The sequence below is a fragment of the Varroa destructor genome, unplaced genomic scaffold (genome assembly GCF_002443255.2).
Source record: "Varroa destructor unplaced genomic scaffold, Vdes_3.0 BEIS01000002.1, whole genome shotgun sequence".
Taxonomy (NCBI): Eukaryota; Metazoa; Arthropoda; class Arachnida; order Mesostigmata; family Varroidae; genus Varroa; species Varroa destructor.
The window spans coordinates 58,496,401-58,517,366 of NW_019211455.1; the positions used below are offsets into that span (position 1 = coordinate 58,496,401).

General features: G+C 37.6%; 2 protein-coding genes across 5 annotated transcripts in view; one reads left to right on the forward strand and one right to left on the reverse strand.

The window, feature by feature from the left end:
- Positions 1 to 4,468, forward strand: part of LOC111244696 (uncharacterized) — an 8,331-nt gene extending 3,863 nt beyond the window's left edge. For 2 of the 3 annotated variants that reach the window (XM_086979627.1, XM_022792030.2), the window contains 4 exons: positions 194 to 313; positions 1,077 to 1,127; positions 2,421 to 2,535; positions 2,962 to 4,468. In XM_086979627.1, coding sequence (XP_086835753.1) covers positions 194 to 313; positions 1,077 to 1,127; positions 2,421 to 2,535; positions 2,962 to 3,149 — 474 coding nt within the window. In that variant the 3' untranslated portion in view covers positions 3,150 to 4,468. The remainder of the gene's footprint in view (positions 1 to 193; positions 314 to 1,076; positions 1,128 to 2,420; positions 2,536 to 2,961) is intronic. The other variant, XM_086979626.1, reaches the window with a different exon arrangement.
- Positions 4,469 to 5,262: 794 nt separating this feature from the next.
- On the reverse strand, positions 5,263 to 11,860 carry LOC111244698 (uncharacterized). 2 transcript variants are annotated; one of them, XM_022792031.2, is made up of 5 exons: positions 11,127 to 11,212; positions 10,491 to 10,577; positions 10,123 to 10,225; positions 6,077 to 6,159; positions 5,263 to 5,660 (listed from the first exon to the last, which is right to left on the reverse strand). In XM_022792031.2, the coding sequence occupies exons 1-5, from the start codon at positions 11,205 to 11,207 to the stop codon at positions 5,586 to 5,588; spliced, it is 429 nt and encodes a 142-aa protein (XP_022647766.2). In that variant the 5' UTR covers positions 11,208 to 11,212; the 3' UTR covers positions 5,263 to 5,585. The 2 variants fall into 2 exon arrangements, with proteins under 2 accessions (XP_022647766.2, XP_022647767.1); XM_022792032.2 differs by lacking the exons at positions 10,491 to 10,577; positions 11,127 to 11,212 and adding an exon at positions 11,704 to 11,860.
- Between the last annotated feature and the right edge of the window lie 9,106 nt (positions 11,861 to 20,966).

Genomic DNA, 20,966 nt, shown 5'->3' on the forward strand with positions numbered 1-20,966 from the left:
TATAAAAACCTTGCAAATGTAACAAGTGTTAATCGGCAGTTACCAAACCTGAGCTGTGACATCACATTGAGACTCCTTAAGCCAATACTAGTTCCGTCTTTATTTTCGAACGCATCCTTGAAGAACAATTTAATGGTGGTTTTTTAGAACCTGATCTTTGCTGTTTCCCTACTATTAACTTGTTCCCTTGCAGACGTGCTTCTATACATTTTCTGTTCCAATTCGACTCGGAATGTATTTAGCCAAAATCACCAGCTCACAGTTGCACCGGAAAGTTGAGAAGCTGGCCGTTAAAATAGGAAACATTTTCCAGGTAGGTCGTGCGTGCTGTGCTAAAGAACACCGTTCATTAATGCTCATCCAATAACTTTCACATGCTGTATTCTCGTTATTGCAATAATGCTCGAAGCTACATGGCACCATTGCGACACATACGGCAGGCCCAGTTCGGAACATGATGTTTGATCTAATACCTTCTCATTAGTGAACGTCCACTAATACTTCATCAAACTAGGATATCCTTTTGTAGCATGGCCTAGAATCGCTGGAATGATTTGGCATCACCGTTTACCTAAATTAGCTTTAGAGAATGTTTCAACATGTCGGTTTTCACTGACTAGGTATAGTTATCTGCAAATTAGCAAACGAAAAAAATCCTACTTTGAGAATAGGTGAAGCTGAGCTAATATCTAGTACGTTGCAAACAGGACGTTATCGAGAAGGTCTAGAGTGTCGTCCTTTAATCTTTTTTCTATAGCAACAAAGTCTACTACTACTACTACTAGTTACAACCAACGAGCTCTAGGCATCTGCAAGACTCATATTCTACGGCATGTGTGTGTTAGTTAAGAGTGCGAAACTATAGCCATCAGTACATGATCGTTATGTACTGATCTCTGGCCAGTTCATTTCTGAAATTTGGCCAAATTATCGCCTTCTCTAAGGACATATGCTAATGAACACTGGTGACAATTTCCTTTTGAGAAATCGCGTAAAAGTAATTTTTACCATCGATGACTATATTGCTTTTGCCACACGTAAAAAAAGAGTTGTCTTATTGTTTGGAACTCGGATAGGTTCAAGATGATTTCCTTGACTGTTACGGGGACCCAGCTAAACTCGGCAAGGTACGTATCTGCAAATTAGCAACACGCGCTGGTACAATTTTTCCTGCAAGTTGGGCTATTGACTACCATTAATGGTCGCTTCTCAGCTTAGTTTCCTTGTTCGCAGCAAATGTTTACGAGATTTTTTCTAGAAAGCACGAGATCTTATACGATTTAAATAAACCGTATGTCGTTGGCGGAACATGAAGCAGCGGCCCCTAATCTTTTTCAACTAGAAATTCGGCTGTCTAGTCTGCCGCGCTGACATATGTCTATCAACGCACATACAAACTGAAGCAAAATAATAGATTAGATATAAAGGATATTTTCCGTTATTTGATAGAGAAAATTCGGATACATTCGTTTCTGCTTAGTACACAAATAACTTTCAACCAGACCGAACTACAATCTACGTCAACCGTCTATTTGAAAGCAGTCGCAAGTACTTCCTAATAATGTCTAGGTAATGCTTGGCGAATGACCTAGTGGCTATCAGAGAACATGGAAGGACGTAGTTTCTTAGAAAGGTCTTAGTCTGTAGGTGACCGTTGTGACGTTGTTTCATTACCATATAGAACTCTGAAATATATAGCAAGTGCTATTACTGGCTTGAGGGCACCGTAGTGTAAATGTGTGTCTCTTACTGTGTTATCATAATAATAATCACAGACGTTCAAATTAGATGGTTTCTAAGGTATATGGTGTTATATGCTATTTTGTATGTTTGTTGGAGAAAGCCCAAGTAAATGCGGCAAGACTCACCCTGGGTAGACTTTCTGATAGGAGCAGACAATTAATGCCACACTGAAAAGATTTCGAGAATTTCCCTACACAGAACAAATATACGAAGATGTTCAAAAGGATTATCAGGAAACAGAAAAAAATTCATATTCTCGACCATCTGTTACACGCAATTCAGTTCAATAAGGCAGGAAGCGGAATCCTTGTATCTTATATACTAGCATAAGAGAGCGGGAAAATAAAGCTTATCAAGAAAAGCAACACTACCTATACTTCCGTTGATTATTCTGTAACGGAGACGTGACTGCTGCTAATGAATTTTCAGATCGATATTTAAGTTTTAGGGTTTATATGACAATTAAAAGTTTATTATCCAAAGTTCTTTATTAAAAGGGTTTGTGCAAGCCGACAATAGACGGCGTCCACTGGCTAGTGAACTAGTCGCCGTTAAAATAGATTATTTTGTTGTTAAATACCGTTCGTACGGTCAACTCGTGACTTTACCACTGACGTAGATATTTATGCGCCATATATCACCTTGCATGTTAACGTAAATCTATTGTTTGGCGGAAGGTGGGAACGGACATCGTCGACGCGAAGTGCTCGTGGTTGTTAGTAAAAGCACTGCAAATAGCCACCCCTCAACAGCGTGAAGAGATTTTCAATAACATTGGCCGGGGAAAGCCTGGTAAGTTCGTCCTTGTCGAGCAGTACACGGCATCAAGCGGTGTACTGTCACCATAACACCGTACTTCATCGAACAATTCTTCACTTCGTTAAATCCGGTTTACATAGTTGTTGTCAAATCACAACATAGCAATATTAGTAGATCTGATAATGACCTACTGCCGTTCTGACGTGAACATAATTAGTAGCATTCACCTATACTCAATCCCTTTAGCGGCTTTTTTTAAAGGCCACTTGTAGAAAAAATATACTCCCTCTTTAATTGCTTTGCGGATAAAGCAAACACAGATGGTCATTTACCTTTTTATATAATTATAGGAACTGACGACCCACAATATAGATTCATTTTCAGAAACTGTACATATTTTAGCTTGGTTCTAAATGGGCTGTATTTATTTTATTTGGTTTGACAAACGCGATGGTACAGCTGGCGAGGAGGAAGCAACCGTTAGGTCAATTTACCATAAGCTTGGTTTGGAGGAATTGTTCCGAACCTATGAAGAGTCTTCATTTGAAGAAATCCGCAAGGATATTGCAACACTGGACTCTGATGGAGAGATAAATACAGACATTTTCAAGCTGACTGTTAATAAACTTTACCGGAGACAAAAATAGGCAGTTGCAGAAAGCATCTTCGCTAAGGAAGATAAGAATGACAAGGTCAATCTATGTCTAATTTCATCCTAAAACACATCATAAATATCGACTGGTATAAACGCCACTAAGTTTTGAATGTTTCTATTTAATTATCGTCAAAATCTAATGTTTTTCCACTACACGTTATGACTTGAATAGTTTTTAGCAACTCCTAAAGGAACAATCCATTGCCAGTCCGTAGGTGAATGCCGTAAACAATGGGGAACTTCGTCAATACACTTTCTACAGGTTGCTGTGAATAGAGTGCTGCAGTAATACCTACATGTAATAGCTACATGAAGATGCCCGTCCAAGTGGAAACGTCTGCCACATATCTGGACGCCAAGTAGGCGAGGAATAGTACTATCTAGCCAAGATATTGCTACTTGCACGATACAGAAGGATGCTGTGATCAATGTAGTAGGACAGCGATACGTGGGCAAACATTTGTTTCGTTAAGATTGACAGATACTATTCAATTTTATTTTTAACTTCTCAAAGCCGTCTCTATAGCTGAGCCAGCTGGACGCTTTAGGACGCTGGCTGCATGCGTCTGAGTTGTTATAGTAATGACTTACGTAGCGAAGTCTCATACTGTATAACAAAGCATTGTTGGCTAGCGCTTCTACCATATCAAGCTATGCGTTTTATAAAATGATCTGCTGCCTCGTGACAAGTTAAAGAATAATAATGGTGGGGAACATAGGCATGGAGGAACTATTAAGCAGATTTGGAGTGGAAACTTAAAGAAGCGGTTGCCGAACTATGCGATTAAGAAATACTTCAGTCAACTGATACACCTCATATTGCTTTGAGCTGAAGTGTTCCTGGTAATAAGGAATTGATCCACAGCTTTGAGCGAGCCTTCGCACTTCAGAATTTCAATTCAAGAAAGCAAACATAGTATTCGAAGTAAAACATTCAAAAAAAAAAGGTCTAGGAAAGGTCAAAAAAAGGAATGGTGGGACTCGTTATAAGTTCATAAATACTGATATCTGTATTACGCCTGAACCGTCCTGCTACGAATCGCAAGGAAGGTGCAGCAGACTCTCGTCGAGATGACTATTTTCTTTGTGTCTTACGTTACATGATTTCATAACATGAAACGTAAAGTGCTACAGCACACAACAATTTGTTAACGCAATTCTGGGCTAATATACGCTCAGCACAGAGACTATGATCGCCTAAATCACTTATATTCCCGTTCGTCAACATGTATGTGTTGTCTAAATCAAAAATTCTAATAAAACTTTCATGTTGTTTGGCTCATCTTTACAAAAGTTTCTGGGTCGCAAAAAGGTGTTCTAATTGACTCAACCCCATAGACGTGGCGTTTGTGAATGGAACGCGGCATCTCGAAGAGATTGCGAGTGAGAATGTATCAGTCGAGGTCGTTGAGTCATCTATGTATGTTAAACTCGCTGGTGTTAGGTGACTGAAGAACGATCTTCACTTTGAATAGCTCATATTGCCCTCTCATCAACTTACACAAAAGTGCAGATTGATTTTGCATGTGGCCGTGGCCACGAAAAAGACAGGTTAGATCTTTTAAAGGAAAATACATATGCATATAGAGCGCGTCAAGCAAGCAAGTGTGATCGTTCATTCTCGCTCGAAGAAAACTCTGTGCTGAAAATTGAAGGGATTAAAACGCAGTAATCTAGCGTCAACTGCTCCAATGACGAAGTGATCATTGCCAGTCACCATAAAAAGATTTGCTAATAAACAAAAGCTCGCTACAAGCTAACGGAATTAGGAAGTAGATAAAGGATGACTTTCCATTGAGATTTCACGTTTTCTTCCACACAACTTAGATCACATGGAATACTTTATCATTCGCAAACCCGAAAATTAATTTGGAAAATCGATGCTATTTTTCCAACTAAACAATTTTCATTCTATATCTACTTAAGGCAAACTTGTTAGTACCCATAACTAACCATTGCATAACTGCCCTGATCGGAGCGGTTCAATTCAAAGTTCTAGAAGCTTATGAGCTGAGTAATTGCGGAAACAGTACATCTAGAATTTCTTCAAGGAAAAGATAATTGCTTAAGTAAATAGGTCATAACGTACACAAAGCAGGCGTAAGTTAGTCGTTTTAGAAGATGTATTTTTTTCTCTCTTCTCTCGTATAAATAATTTTACGTAAAAAGCTGCAGTAGTAGCTAGCACCTCACGCAATCGATTCACAACATCTTCCTCCATCTTTGCTTCTTTTTTTTGAATTGCTGTTATCTCACGTTTGATAGTTTGAATGGTTATAGAAACATTTAATAATAGTTTTGTAAGGCATTTGTTCACAGGAGCTATATGAACCGCTAGATGAATCGCAGTTAATTTTTACATCGATTGGTGTTTGATGTTCGTGTAGACAAAACTGCAATAGGTTCGATGAGCGTAGCCGATGCGCGTTTATGACTCCTTATCAGGAGTGATTCCGACTTCGGTCTTCGCGTTCTTAAACAACTTCTCGGCCGTTTCCTTTGCCTATGGATATTAGATGGTAAGGTACACACAAAATGGAATTGCATATATTATTCTTTCTCATTAATCCAAACGTACTCTATTTAGGTGGATTTCGACAACAGATCGAAGTATTTTTACATAGAGTATGTCGAAACTCAAACAATCAACTACGAAGCGATACATCCGTGAGCGAATGCGTTGGAGATACTGAAAATTTTGAGCATCTCAGATACACTGAGGACTACAAATGAATTTTAATAGTTTAATCAAATGTATAGGCTATGTCAAGAACTATGTCAATAAAAAGCCAGGCAATAAGTGAACCATTGTCCTAAAACAAGGACAAACACAAGTTCAAATATACTACTTAGGGAAAGGTGGCCAAATAGTCATATGTTCAGATATCGAATAATTAAGAATTAAACAAAGTCACCTACGTTACTTCCAAACTTCTCTGCATGTTGTCCAATCGTCTTAGCTCCGTCGCTCACCGTCTCCTTCGTCTTATCCCAAATCTCAGCTGAAAGATTTTGTTGTCAAAAACATGTTACCAATGTTGGCTATCACTTTAGCAATTCTGCCTTGACACCTGCGTACTGCTGGCTCAAAGCCTCTGCATTGATTGTAACATACAGGATAATTCAGGTATGGTGTTGATATTCAGGTGGATAAAATTCCAACGAAGGTGGGAAAACTCAATACTTATCTACTAATATAATAGTTAAATCTGTCTTTATGTATAGCGGGTTTTGAGTATTTTTCCAGCATTGAGCTTTTTTTTTTCTCTAGCTTTTGATCTTATGTTAAAACTAGTTTTTCAATTTTTCTCTAAAGCCCATATTTTACAATTGACTTAAGGTTTTTAGTGGTAATAATAAGAGACATAATAAAGACACTTTGACGGAATTTTTTTCAGGTAGCTTTTTCGTGGTAATACTTCTTTATGTCTTTTTTTGCCTTTGTTCGCATGTCTTTGTAACCACGCTAAAACGATTTTAACCCAACATATGGTAGTTTCGAAACACTCAAAAATCAAGAACATTTCTAATCTTTTGAAAAAAAAAAAAATGTCAATTTTTAGTTTCATTCGAAAATTTTCAACAGATCTTGTGGGTATAGCCTAATTAATCGGCACTTAAATTATGAATAAAAAAAAATTATAAAAAAAAGCAAATTAGGTATTTGTAGATATTTCTGCTGAACCTCGAAAAGTCAATTTAATGGGGTAAGCTTCAGACACCCTTTTCGTATAAACAGAAAAGCGTGTCGGAGCCAAGGAATTGATAGCACTTAAAAATCATTTAACCACCAGTAAATGCACCCTGAGATTATCGATCAATAGTGTGCCCACACTTGTAAATTTTACCGCTGGCGTAAATGACAACGCTGCATAGATATAATTGAGCGTGCAGTCTATAGCGCGGTTCCTATACATTCAATACCAAGTTAAAGCAGTCCATCTAAAAACATGTTTGAAAATCACAAAAACGTGTATTTGTATGGGTAGTATGAATGAGCTAACCATTCTAGATCAATTCTAAATAAAGTCTCCATATGATTGGAAGTGTGAATTACTTGCTGTTTGTTTACGGCAATTCCGGGGAAATACATGATAATGTTCATTGAGTTGTCAATCTATGAATTTTTTCCTAAATTATTAAAATTTCCTAAATTAACACAGCAACTGGTATACCGAAACATAAAACGAACAATATCTAATCTATCTCAGGGTTTGTTTGTAAAGGTTAAATTAATATACAGAATTATATTAGAAATATTTATGATGATCACGAGAGGACGCTGGTCTGGTACCAGTTGGAGACAGTTTGCACTAATGGGTTTTAATAAAATAATTCCGGGCTAAAAGTGCAGTTCGTAAAGAACTGACCGTCCTTACTTACTCGAACCACAGTTATATTGGACATAGCTTAATAAGATCGTTCACAGCGCCTCATAGGCTATAGTACCAGCATACAGCCAGCCCATAATGCCGCTTACGGGTGGTTTTATATAGACGACTACGAAAAGACGACGCAGCAGATAGCATTTGTCACTGTTTATACGTTGCTTTGTTCGCTATGTCCATATTCAAGTTATTTGTCAATTAATAGATACAATCCACATGATATATCAACTACCATTTAAATCTCGCAGAGGTCATTGCTCTTGTGATCAACTGCTATATTAGTAAGTGTGCTCAAGGTGAAACACTGAGTTTTTAAATAAACAACATATTTTGCACATTTAAAATGTAGGCATGCTACGCTCCTAAGAGATTCCTAATTGAAACGTCGCCCCACGGGCGCGTCACGCCCGTTAAAGCGTGTTCATCGTCTCTACCGGCGAAAAGTTCTCAAAGGTTCATTAGGTTCGATATTATTGTTATACTCATGTAAAAGCCGACTAAACTGAACAGACGACCATTTGCTTCGGTGTATTTAGGGGATTAATAACTCGCACTCTCAGCGCTGATAATCGGGTAACGATGTGTCGAGAAGCACACCATGCCGATATTTTGTAAACGTTAGATGACACAAGAAGCCCATGGGGGCATAGGGGCACCGCGATGGTCTTATCTAGATAGTGGTAATCGCTTAGATCGATTAGCCTTCTACACTGTCCCGTGTCTTTTTCCTTCTGGGCAATTGGCTGATGATACGCTGTCTTCCTGTTAGGCACCGCGTAGTAATTTCAAGAGTTATGTAAGACTCCGGAGTTGTCACGGAGTGTTAATGCGCGGTCAACACGAGATCCGGTAGGAGTTTTTTTCTTCTCTATTGAGAGCGCTACCATGAATGCGATGCGTTGCGTCGTTCAAATGCCGCATACATTAACGTCGTGGGCAGTGTGTTGAATGAACGTCCACAATCGAATTGGTAAAAACTGTTCTTTATCACATGTATTATTTACTGATGCTGACGTTTCGGTCTAACGCACCTTCAAATGACTGCGATGCAATCATATTAGCCAACCGATCTGTTCTGGTTCAAGCTACACTATGAGCATGTGTGATGGAATTAAAAATTCTATTTTGCTAAAACGCTCACTTTGAATGTATAATGCCTGCAAGGAGCAGTAATGCAGCCAGGATTCAAGCCAGTGTTTGTGAAGATGTCAATGTACTCTATTTCGATGCGGCTCTTTTTAACTCTATTTATGACAATGCGAAGCTTATTTGCTATACGATACGTATTACACAAGCTGTTTTAAATACGCGAAGCCTTGATTCTAGTGGCCATATGCAAGAGCAATTGGTCTTCTTGCGATAAGAGCAAAGCCGGCTGATTGACAATGGACCAAACACTTCATAAATGCTAAATTTTTCTCTTCGAAGGATAAAAGCAATTTTATAAATTGTTTACAATCATGACCTTATCTACTAAAAGTGGTCTAAACAGAAATGTAATCTACTCTTAAAAACCCTACGCTTTACATTTGGAACAGCACGTTTGTCTCGAGATCATCAAAGAAAGACGTTTTCGAACAGTCTTTTATAGCAAAAATGAACAGCCGGAACTAGACGAAGCAGATCCGTGGCGTATTAACGCGCAGTCAACACGGAATTTGCTAGACGTAAATTTTCACGTCGTCATGCGTCGAGAGTCAGTTTGGGAGGAGAAAATTTAGCTAGCTGCTTTCAATAGCTATTGTAAAAGCGTTTTATAATTATAAACTGTGTAGCAATGAGGAAGATCTGAAACTTAAGAATAGCTTGTCAGGCGAAGCAGCTTGCCCTCTTTTTCGTTCAGTGTTGTCGGCGAGATGTTCGTAAATCCGCCAAAAAATACATATTGGTTCTCAGAGCAGCTTAGGGCGAAGTTGTGCCGTTCTGCACCAGCAGGGATCAAGTTTTTGTTACACTTTAAAAAATAAGGCTAGTAAAGGGCCTAGTGGCGAATATCGCTATCTTCACTCAATGCTGCATTGGCATAGGCAGTCATAGGTGTGGCAGCATGTATTATATCTTAGCTGTCAGTTAATCAGGTACGTTCATATGGAGAATTATAGGGTAATGATAATGACTGTCATTATTATTATAATGGTTGACTCATTATCGGAAAACGTGATAGTAATAACAATAACTTTTTCTGACTGGATTTATCGCTGCCTGTCATAGGCTGCCTTATTTATTGCCACAGAGAGTAAACATTTGCCGCTATGCTAGCGCTTAAACGTAACAAGTGTTTCCGGATCAAACCGCTGCCAACTCAGTCGAAAGGAATAAAACGATCGACACGTATGTATATGTTCGCTCTATGCATCTATATATCAATGTTCATAGAAAAATAAATTATCTCTATTACTATAGCAGTCTGTCTCGATTGTTTGGCGAATGTCGAACTGTAAACATATCCACAGCACAAAATCTATGTTCTACAACTAACTAGCAAATTGTTAAGGAAAATTATTTGAAATTTCTCTGTTAATTTCCAATAAGAGATTCAATTGAGAGAAAAAATTGTTCTTACTGAAAGTAACTTACAGAGCTTGGCTCCGATCTTATCCCACTGTGACGGCTCATCGCCCTGAACAGCCACGAGCGAGAACGCCATTACAGAAAGTAGAGTGAGTCCTATTTTCGTCATCTTTACTGGCCGCAGAGACGATCGTGCGGGACATCCGTCGACCGTAGACAGCAGATGCCAGTAGTCGAAAAGGGAACGCCAAAAGATAGAATTGATGTTAATCCAATGATATGACTCATGCAACAGAACGCATGACTATTTTTTAAAATGACAATCAAATGAACCTGTTCACCCATAGGTGCGCTCGTATTGATTCTGTTTAATAGTGCTATGTACCTAGATTCAAAATCAATTTTAACAATTAGTCAGAATTAGTATCGCTAACCTCATTGGCACATGCTACACTTGGTAGGGGGTAACGATGCGATGCGACAGACGAGACAGTCGTCATGAGTATTCGACTATCGGGCTTCTGTCGTAGTGAAAATACAAATACTGACAGCTGCATTGATAGACTTCAAGAACAGATTGTACTACAGACGACTGAACAAATGAGGTAAGCCAACTAGCTTTTAGTGCGTATTACATCACGGACAATAAAGGCGAGGGCGGAATAGGCAAACCGAATGCTTAGAGGCATAGACGCCGTGAAATTGTTTGCCCATTTCTCACTTCCTGCCATTCGGCCGAGGTACGGATAATGAGATAAGAGTGCGTCAGATACATAAAGGCCGATCCTCCCTGTTCTAATTGGTAAACAAGCCGACACTGCTGGAAAATGATTCGCAGGAAATGATGTAAAATTTCATCACCACTCAGCTAACGAATCGATGACAATACCAGAAATAATAAGCATATGGATGATAACAAATAATTATAGCGATTCCAGCGTTATAGGCGGATAGGCTTTTAGCGTCTTCGGTTCCTGGCCTGCTTCGGCATCAACTCGACGCACAGGCAAAAACGTCTAACATCAATACAACCTAATTGCCTAAAGTGTGAAGATTATTATGATCCATACCCACAAAAGAAGCGGCAATTTAAAATCATACGCGTCGTTACTGTTGTGCGTTCGTAGGATTGATCCAATTGACACAAACATTACTGCTGCTAGAAATAACAACGTATGAAGTTCAGTATTCAATGTAACAAACAGGTGAGAGTATAGCGGCTGGTGCACACAATACAGACGCATACATTTTTGCTTAACTATAGAACCGGTAAAATTAGATTATTATTTGGTGATAATAATATCCGAGCCATTATAAATTGTATATATACTGAATATAATCTGAGCAATACGAATTGTTCACAAGAGATAACTAGCGTTTCTGGGTTATTCTAAGCACTGTAGGTATCATCAAATGGTGCACCACAATTTAACTAAACCACATCAGCTACAACTAAACGACAATATCACTTAAGGCAAGTAAATGTTTCACGAGATCAAATCAAAACGGTATTTGAAACTTGTGCTACAAGCGTCATCTACTCGAGTATTTCTTCACAAATCGCCGAAACGAGGCGCGAGCACAAACATCACAATACACCGCCGTTCATACGAAGCTGCTTTTTTGGGCAGAGGCTAATGAAAGTACCTTCTCGCACGGTTGCTTGACCAGGTGAATGTATTCTATGGTCCGGTATCGAGGCAACTGCCTCACGGGAGCTTTTATAATGAACAGATCCTATGCCGCAGAGCGCTGGAGAGGGCCAGATATTTTGTGAGGGGATGCCACGAGTAGGCCGGCCTACAAGTTGGGTACAAGATCAAAGTGGATTACGTTTTGAATGACAGGCCTGGTCAATGTACTCTTGACAAATTTCAGCTAGAACTAGAAATCCCTTTTGAATATTCGTTTATACATTCTATAATAAAACATAATATATATATATTATTCTGCGCGAATTTGGAGCGTTATCGCATACCAAACAACGTAACGATATCTATGTGTTTTGTATTATTAGCATCTTTCATTTTACTTTGAGATTTTTCCTCGTTTGAATAACTACTGCATGCGCGGCTGTCATCATTCACTACGCCCAACAATAAGTGATTTTAGGGAAAAAAAATATTAAAGGTTGTTGATTTCTCTTATATGATTTGATGCGTTTCGATGGAATTTCCCACTAGATCGTTCTTTGCAAAATGTTTAAAGTCCAGTGTCTGTCCACATTAAGTTCTCACGTTTGACGTGCCATTTAAACATGTCTCGAGAGATTAACTTTGTTGAACTTTACGCTCTATAATAGAAGTGACGCTGCTAAACGGTGCAGTACATGTTACGCCCTCAGCAGCTTACCTTGAGAGCTTCATTTTGGCTTTTTACTTTATTGCTTTATACCGTGTTTTTCCCAAATGCAACTTAAGAAATAAAGTAATATTCCGTAAGTTGCTATATGTATGTGTTCGTCTATTATGTGTTTATATACTGTATATAATATATATATATAAACATTGTGTCGGCAGTCGAGTAATATGCTTTTACAAAGATTCGCTTATAGCAGACAGGAAATAAACTGTGTTTCTGCAAATTGCTAGAAATTAGGCCTGAACATATGTGTGCTCGTTGTGAATAGCTATTATTCTTTTGAAACCGTGCCGCTTATTCTAGAAAGTCAGATTAAGCAGAACGCAATTCAATAGCATCATTTTCAGAACGTGGGAAGCATATATATATATATATATATCTACGTCTGCTTCGTGAATGCGGTAACGATTCAAAAGAGAAGCTTCTGACCGCAAATCTGTCAAACTTCGGATATGTGCCATAAATATTTAGTTACAAGCCAGTATGGCTTAAGGGATCTAGATTAATATGATGACTTTTTAGAGAAATTAACCTGGCGACCTTACGACAAGGGTTGTACATTGGGCCAAATAGGGAGGGCGCGTTTTAGAAAATATGGCTAGTGATTCAACAGTTTATGAGAATGAAATCATCTATTGATAACCCGTTGGTTCATATAAGATCTTGTAATATTGAAATATTGTTGAAATATAAGACCGAGAATGCTGGACCTCGATTGCACGAACGCAAGCCTTAGCACTTTGCGACGAGGTCCATATGACTCTGAACAAGGCGCCTAGAGCTTATGCCTGTCTAGAATTGCAAACCCTTCCATTTACCGAAGTTTTAATGCAAGCGATCCGGCTATCGACTTATACCACACTTGCTTTTTTTGTTGAAGTAACAATACTTGATGTCACACATGCGAGAAATATACGTGATTATAGCAATTCAGCAATCGTTCGAAGAGTCCTTTTTCGATTTCCAAAAAACAGGCCATTACCACAAGCTTCATCTGACGCTATCAAAGTGGCTCATTTCTTTGCCAGTTTAACTCGCTAAACGATTAAACATACTATCAAATGTTTAAAGTTTTAAATAAATTTGATTAAAACATACAAGCCCTAAGGCCTCATCAGTTCGAATAAACTAAGATCAATCAAGAACCCTATGACAGTCCTACGTAGTATAACAACAGCAACAGGGCAGCATCGGTATCAACTTGTTACATGCGATATCTAATTCAACTTTGAGCCTCGGATGCAACGGATGTAGGGTTTCAAAAAGTTCAGAATGTATCTGTGTAGATAGCCCGTGGAGTAATTTCTGCACTCGATTGATTGAGCTATGGTCCTCCAATGGCTATTCCTAAGAAATCTGCAGTTTAGTTTGTGACGTATGCATACATTAATCTGTGCATCAGACCTCGAGTGTATACACACTTGGAAGGGTAACAATGCCATACTCGTTATGATGATGTACGGGTGAATTTTGCTAGTATAAAGATAGCCAGCCCTGAGAGAAAATGCTTTTCCCAAAACTACAATAGCGTACGTAAATATTAATTCGAGAAGAGATTTATAAAGATACAACAATGGCTCTGGAGGAAACCCCAGACCCGAGAGTCAAATAACATAGCATTGTAGACACAGCGTTTTGAGAGTGATTGAAGAAGTAGACTAGTCCAGTTTAGTCTAATTTGATACTATAATATACCTGCAATATTAACTTTCTAAACCTTTCATCAAAGTTACACGAAACTACCCAAACATTGCTTGAAAACACTTCCTGCCAGTTGATGAATCTTCATTTTGCCTACTAAAGCAGAAAGGGATACGCAAATCGTTACATGGAAGTACAAAACTCACTACGCAATACGTTTGTGGAAGGGCATCCTAAGCCCATTTATATATTCCTATAATATTATGCTGTAAAAAAAAGAAGTAGATTTAAATGACTACAGCTGTCGTGCGGTGGTTGTTACAGTTAAACATATACTAATCCTATGACATAGTATTATAGAGATAGGAACGGTGTAAGGATGCTTTTGTTGCACAGTTAAATCGCCCCTCTATTGCAACCATTTGTATATCTTCTAGTACTTTAACATCCAAGAAATCTTTGAAAGTGTCCAGTGTATCGTATACAAATAATCTCAAATGTATCGTATTTAACGCAGCCATCCTACCATTATAGGTGTTAATGCTTTAAAAACGATATTTTTCTGTGTTTAGACTTCCAAAATGACGATGGATAAGTAAAGCCTAACTGCTTCACCTGCAGGACTATGTTTCTTTGTTCTTCTAGAGCTTATTCATGCATTTGTGCTATGTAAACTATTTTGGATTGAATCACTATCACAGTGTGGCAGACTATTATTAGCTTTATTCTATATTTCTTCACCCTAGATACCCAGTCACTCTGGCTTGAGAACGCGCATAGTCCACTGATTGCCTCTTAGATGTGTGCGTCAAGATAATAAAGACTTAGCATTGCGCATGTACGGAAGAGTGGCATCGGCGTTAATAGCGGGTTTCTTTTTGTGCAGGTCGACTTTTCTTCAATGGGTTCTTTATCCGAGTGTCTCTAGACAATGTTGATTCGCTTATGCTGATTGGATCATATTAATCTAGTCAGTGTTACAGATATATATGCATGGCTTTGTAAGTTCGGTAACTCTAGCGACAAGTCGGGTGATCAAATGTGTATGGCTCAACCATTATCGGTCTACCCTTTCAACCAACTCTTCGACCAACCAACGCATCTTATTGTAGCGAATATGAGAAAAATAAAGGGTTCCTTTAGTCTATATTAACGAAATATCCAGAGCAGCCGATTCTAAAACTTTTGTTGATTGAGTCTGCAGTTGATATTGGTTAATATTTTTATTTCAGCGTACATTTAACGTAGCCATTAGAAGAATAGAACGTTTTTCTACATGCCGCATTAACAAGGCTTACACTGTTCTCCTAGCTTTCCAAAAAAAACGAAAACTTTCAACGCACCCTAGAGGTACCATTCTTCAACGTTTGTATCCCCATGTACATCTAAAAATTTCCAAAGCATCGAACGGCGCTACGAGCCTATATCGATTTTCTCGGCAGGCTCTTCGTTTGTCCTCTTTTGTAGTATGTGAGGCGTCAAGCATATGCAAATGGACAACTTCATCATATAGCCACACGAGGCTCGCCCATCAACGTTCATTTTAAGGTCACCCGAACATTTATTTAGCGCCTAATTATAAGCAGCCCCTTCGGATCGAAATAAATCAACGAAAAAAGATAAATTCGTAGCAGCTACTTCATATTCGAAACGATAATATCAGTTAGCTTTTTGGCACATAGAAAAAATATCTTTGGGAGTCTAAATTTAACAAAAGGCAGATTTAGTAGCATATTTTCTAGTATTTCTTGACTAATAAAGACCCGTGAACTGTGGAACAAACGCTGAGCGACAGTCTTTAACTAAGCGCGGTTTGTCACTGTCTATGTTCGGAGGCCGCGCAGGTTGAATGGCACATATATATTATATTTAATTAGTCTTTTATTTTTTGAACTAGTACGGAGTACAAGCGTCGGTTTTGCCGTGCTACCATTCTGCCGATTTTGTCAATCATAGCGTCATGCAGAGTTGGGTTCACGGAACTTTAGTATTCAGATCAAAGGGCATACGGCAGTTTTTTGACGAGTCGACATTGACTTATTCCGGGATTTACAGCAGAGCGTGTAGGTTGGTCCCTAAGGTCATTAGTAATGAAAGTAGAGTCGAAAAGTACAGGTAAACGTTCCATGGTTGACATAATTACTTAACATCGTAATCTGAGTTGAACACTATAGTTCCTATGCACTTAAATGATATTATTAGAGGAAAAAAACAAGAATGATCAATCAAGTCAATTGAAAAAAAAACTTGTGAATACTAGTAAAAAAGATCTTTCTTTTACAAGATTTCTTTAACAAAAATATTTTTGGACCACGCTCACACTTGTCTATTATACCACCGGTGAACATTAGAAGATGAAGCTTTGCAACGATTTCGGATTTGATCTGAACCTTGAAACTTACTAGAGGTTAATTGAAGCTTTAATACAGATAATCACCAAATCAGAGCAATTTGAATATCCCCATACTTTCTAGCAGTGTCATTGACCGTTGAACTTGGCCGCACCAGTATAATACATTATATAAACTTAAGTATAAATACATGTACAATGTATATGCTTTGCGTTTCGCTAAATTTGATAAAAAGCACTGTACAGTGGGGCTTATGGATGATGCGTTTATTTCATGGGAGGTATAGAATTTCATCTATTCGTAGATAAAGCTGAGATAGATGACGTTTAATATATGTGTTTATTAATATACCTACTAAATGCGACATAAGCTAACAAATACTATGTTGACTGATTCTAATAAGTCGCAGTGAGACCAACTGTATTACACTCTAAACTCTAGTCGAAAAAAAAAAAGAAAAAAACACTTTAAAGCCGAAAATTGGTCGAATAGTTGAAAATTTTATCAACCCTACGGTTGCACGATTCCATTGAGTGATGTTTTGATTCAACATGATATTGCGATCAAGTCGGGAAGATTGCATTGAAATGCTAGCACAGTAATAACTCAATAATCTATACGGATATCTTTTTCTCTTGTGATAATTTATTAGCAAACCTGATAAGCACATTGTATAAATCGTTTTTTTACGTTATTATTAAGAGACGTATAATGTCATTTCGATCAAGTAGTCGTATGTAACACCAAAATGATGAATTTCGCTAAGGAATACACATTTATTCAAAGTCTATTCGTTCTTAAATAGTTAAGTTGCACAATAAGGCGTGTAATTCCGCACACGTCATTAGAATGTAAAAATCTTCGACGTTCGATGCCGAAACTTTCGCATAAGTGGATCTTTCGTCCCCCCCCCCCCCCCCCCAAAAAAAACATGTAAATCGCACCGTCTTAAATGTGCAAACTAATAAATAGATTATTTTTGGTAAATGGTATAAAACAAAACACCTTCAACTGAATAGGATATCTGAGAGCACTATGTACAGATTTTTTTAGCTCAATGTAACCTCGATTCTCATAGTTCTCTCCGTAGGTTTAACTTGAAAACTCAGTTAATGGAAATGCAAAAAGCAATATCGAAATGTTAGCCTTCTTTAAAAAAAAAGATCTTTTTTTGTAAACAAAATTATTGCTCATATACTGCTGCTTGGTTATTAGTTGCGTGGCAAATAACCATGCCTTGTTTTCCTAGAATCCCTAAAAGTTTCATAGTCCAAGAAATAGCTGATACTGTGAAAGACTTAAAAAAACATTAAGAATCCATGGCAAATTTAGGATAAATCACTATGATATGCTTCTTTAGCATATCATAGAAATAGAAGAAAAATATTTTATTGCTAACTATATTCGGTCAAGCATAGCGTTAGTAGGTTGCCTTTCTATGAAACTGACGATAAGTTCGGCAAGTTTAAAACGGCAAAACTACTGTGAACTGCGGTTTTTAATTATCTCCGCGATCCAGATACACTTCTCAATAAGACAATTACTCGTGCTTTGTCCTGTTAAAACCATAATTAGCAAAATGCAAAATATCTATTACCTGACTGATATGATGATTTGACGCCGGCCGGGAATAGCCGTGTTCTACATTGGATGTTTTTGGTGTGTCGCGGAAGCGTTACAACTTCAGTTACCAGCGGAAACACTATAAAAATGTAATTGGTAGTTTACGTGATACCGAAAATTAGAACTTCCGTACGACAGCGTCGGAGACAAAAACAAGGAGATATTTTGCTCGTTAGGAGCACTAAATGGCAATAACGTTTATAAATATGAATAAAAAGGAATTAAAAAAAGCCAAATCCGCAGAAAATACTGTAAAAGTACCGTAACAAATCAATCTATTGACTGATCTATATATGACTATCTTCTTGAAAGTAAAAAATCAAAGTATATAGAATTCTAACAAAAAGGTGAATTCCATACATGCAGTATTCATTTTATGTACAAAACAAATTCAAGCCCTTAGCTTCTTGCAAATGATGTCTTTTTGGTAACATACGATTTCAGATCAGGTTTGCTAAAATGGTGAACAACTACATGATTGCTACATAACTTCCGACGAGCTAGTTAACAGCCGAAAAAATTACACACATTTAGTTATGAGCTGAAATGATTGTTGATGCTTCGTGTCACATGGAAGCATAATCTTTACTATATGTACGCTCAATTATTAATTAATTAGTTAAAAAAATTAATTAATAATTAATTTTAAAAAAGTAGGTAACTTTTAAGTGCCAAATCAATATAGAAAATTTATAAAAAAAAAATTATTCCAATATGTTTAACTATTTTTTCATTTTTAATAAAACATCTTAATAAAAACATTTTTTCCTACAGAAAGTTATATATGCACGTCATAAATCAATGGTGTGCTTGCTATAAACCTGGATCTAACAGTATGATAAAATGGCACGGTCCTTGAAAATCTATGAATACGAAATAGATCAGTGTTTAAGTGTCACAATTTGCGCCCTATTTGATCCTTTTGAAGTGGCAAATCGTTCGCGCCATAACTGTATCTCTTATCGGGTGCTTATGCCGTATCGTGTCTACGTATACTAATCAGTGATGCTTTAGAAATAAGTAAGACATAGGCGACATCAAATAACACTGGTTACTTCGGTTAATCGATGTAAGGCATCGAAGAATATTAAAAAACCGTAAACGAATTTGCTGATAATTGATAGATGTTTCCGTCTATCGCAACTGTTCGAAGCTTAACGAAGTAGGAATGAAAATTTCACGACGATGTACAATAAACGAAGAAGGCATTACTGGAACATATCGTGGAGGAATCTTCGCTTGCGGCAAACCAGTCAGAAAATGAACATTTTCTTTCCCGTCATTAATTACTACCTGGTTTCGCGTGGCGGCTATAGGACTTCCTGTATTTGCATGTACGTCTGATTTGCCACGAATGTGTGCTCTAAGGCAGAATTTTGTAGCCACAGTAGCTTAATATGGAAGGGTGTAGAATTGTATTCAGGGAGATAAACCGTTGTAAAACGAGTCTTCTTAGAATATATATTTATTTTGTGAAGACTGTTAGATAGTAGACTTTTTCTCCTTAGAGGTTAACATTCATTTACTGACTGTTTGATTTATAATCACTTGTAATTTTTGAGTGCGTTTGTCGTACAAGCGTACAGCTTTACAGCTCAAGGCAAGTCACGTCAAAAAGAACTCTCTGCTGGGATAATTACCGAAGAACAAAATGCTTCTCTGATGAAGCTATTACTTTAATTCCAACGTAAGCCCAGTGAAGCTCACTTAGAAGCTTACGTTGGACTGGTACAGTTGGCCAAAGTCGCTCTTTGGGTTCCTGCCACATCGGATATCGTCTCTTGCGAACTCAGATCTATAAATCACGATCCTAAATCTAGCTCGTCTTATCCTTATAACACGTTTTTCTATTCCAGGGCTTTCGTCATCATTGTATTAAGTACATCTGTGTAGAACTGTATGGATTTATTTATTTCGTTGCATCCATTATATTCATACAGCTCAGTACAGGTAACGGAGCCTATCATATGATCACATACCAGGCACTAAATGAAATCTTTGCGCTACCGCGATTTTCATTAATTGGAAAGCCGATATGCTAGGTTTGACCATCGAATTTGGCCATACCAATGGTATAGCATACAAAGTCTACCAACATCATAAGTAAATAATTACATATTGTAAAAATAGCACCTACTTAACTGCGGACTACGGTTTGATTGAGACTTCGTTAAACGGGCAACCCTATCTAGCACCATGCCAACTAGACGTTAATAGTGCACCAATTTCGCGGCAATTAAATTCATACTATTTTGATTGATTTTCTCTCTTTTACTTTGGAGGACTCAGCATCTTTAAGACTAATGAAAAGACGCCGTAAACTCAAACATTTCAGTTTCAGTGATCTTCTTTTATAAATTAAATATCGCGTCCGCATTAGCACCATAATTGCGGAGTTAGTATAGCAAAATATCTCATTTTCAAGTATGAATCTTTGAGCTTTGATCAAAGTTGGTTAAGTTTGAGAACCCACTTTGGTTTGGTGATTTTAATACGTAAATAAGTCAGTCTGAAGGGAGTAGCAATAAGTATCAAAATCGTATAGTTCTCTATAAAGAAATTGACATTTTAGATAGTTACGGATAGGTGCGTTACTGAAGCACCAACGACGCGTACATCAAGAAACGTTGTTAGCTGCTATGTCTAAAACTCTGTGAGGTGGAAACGAAAAAGGTATGATTGAATAATCACGAGCAGATTATTTATATTAATTGATGAATCATAAGCGTCCATACAAAATCCAAACCATAAACTGTTTTTTCAATGACGTGCATACTAATTTCGAAGAGATTCACAGGAACCATTCACGTATAGGCCACCTCCTGTAAAATTTTCGCAAAGAGGTAAGCTCTCAATTAATCTTTAAAAATGTATACGTTACGAACATTGTCAAAACGAATCCCACCATTTTGAAATTTTTGGGTGTGTTAACTA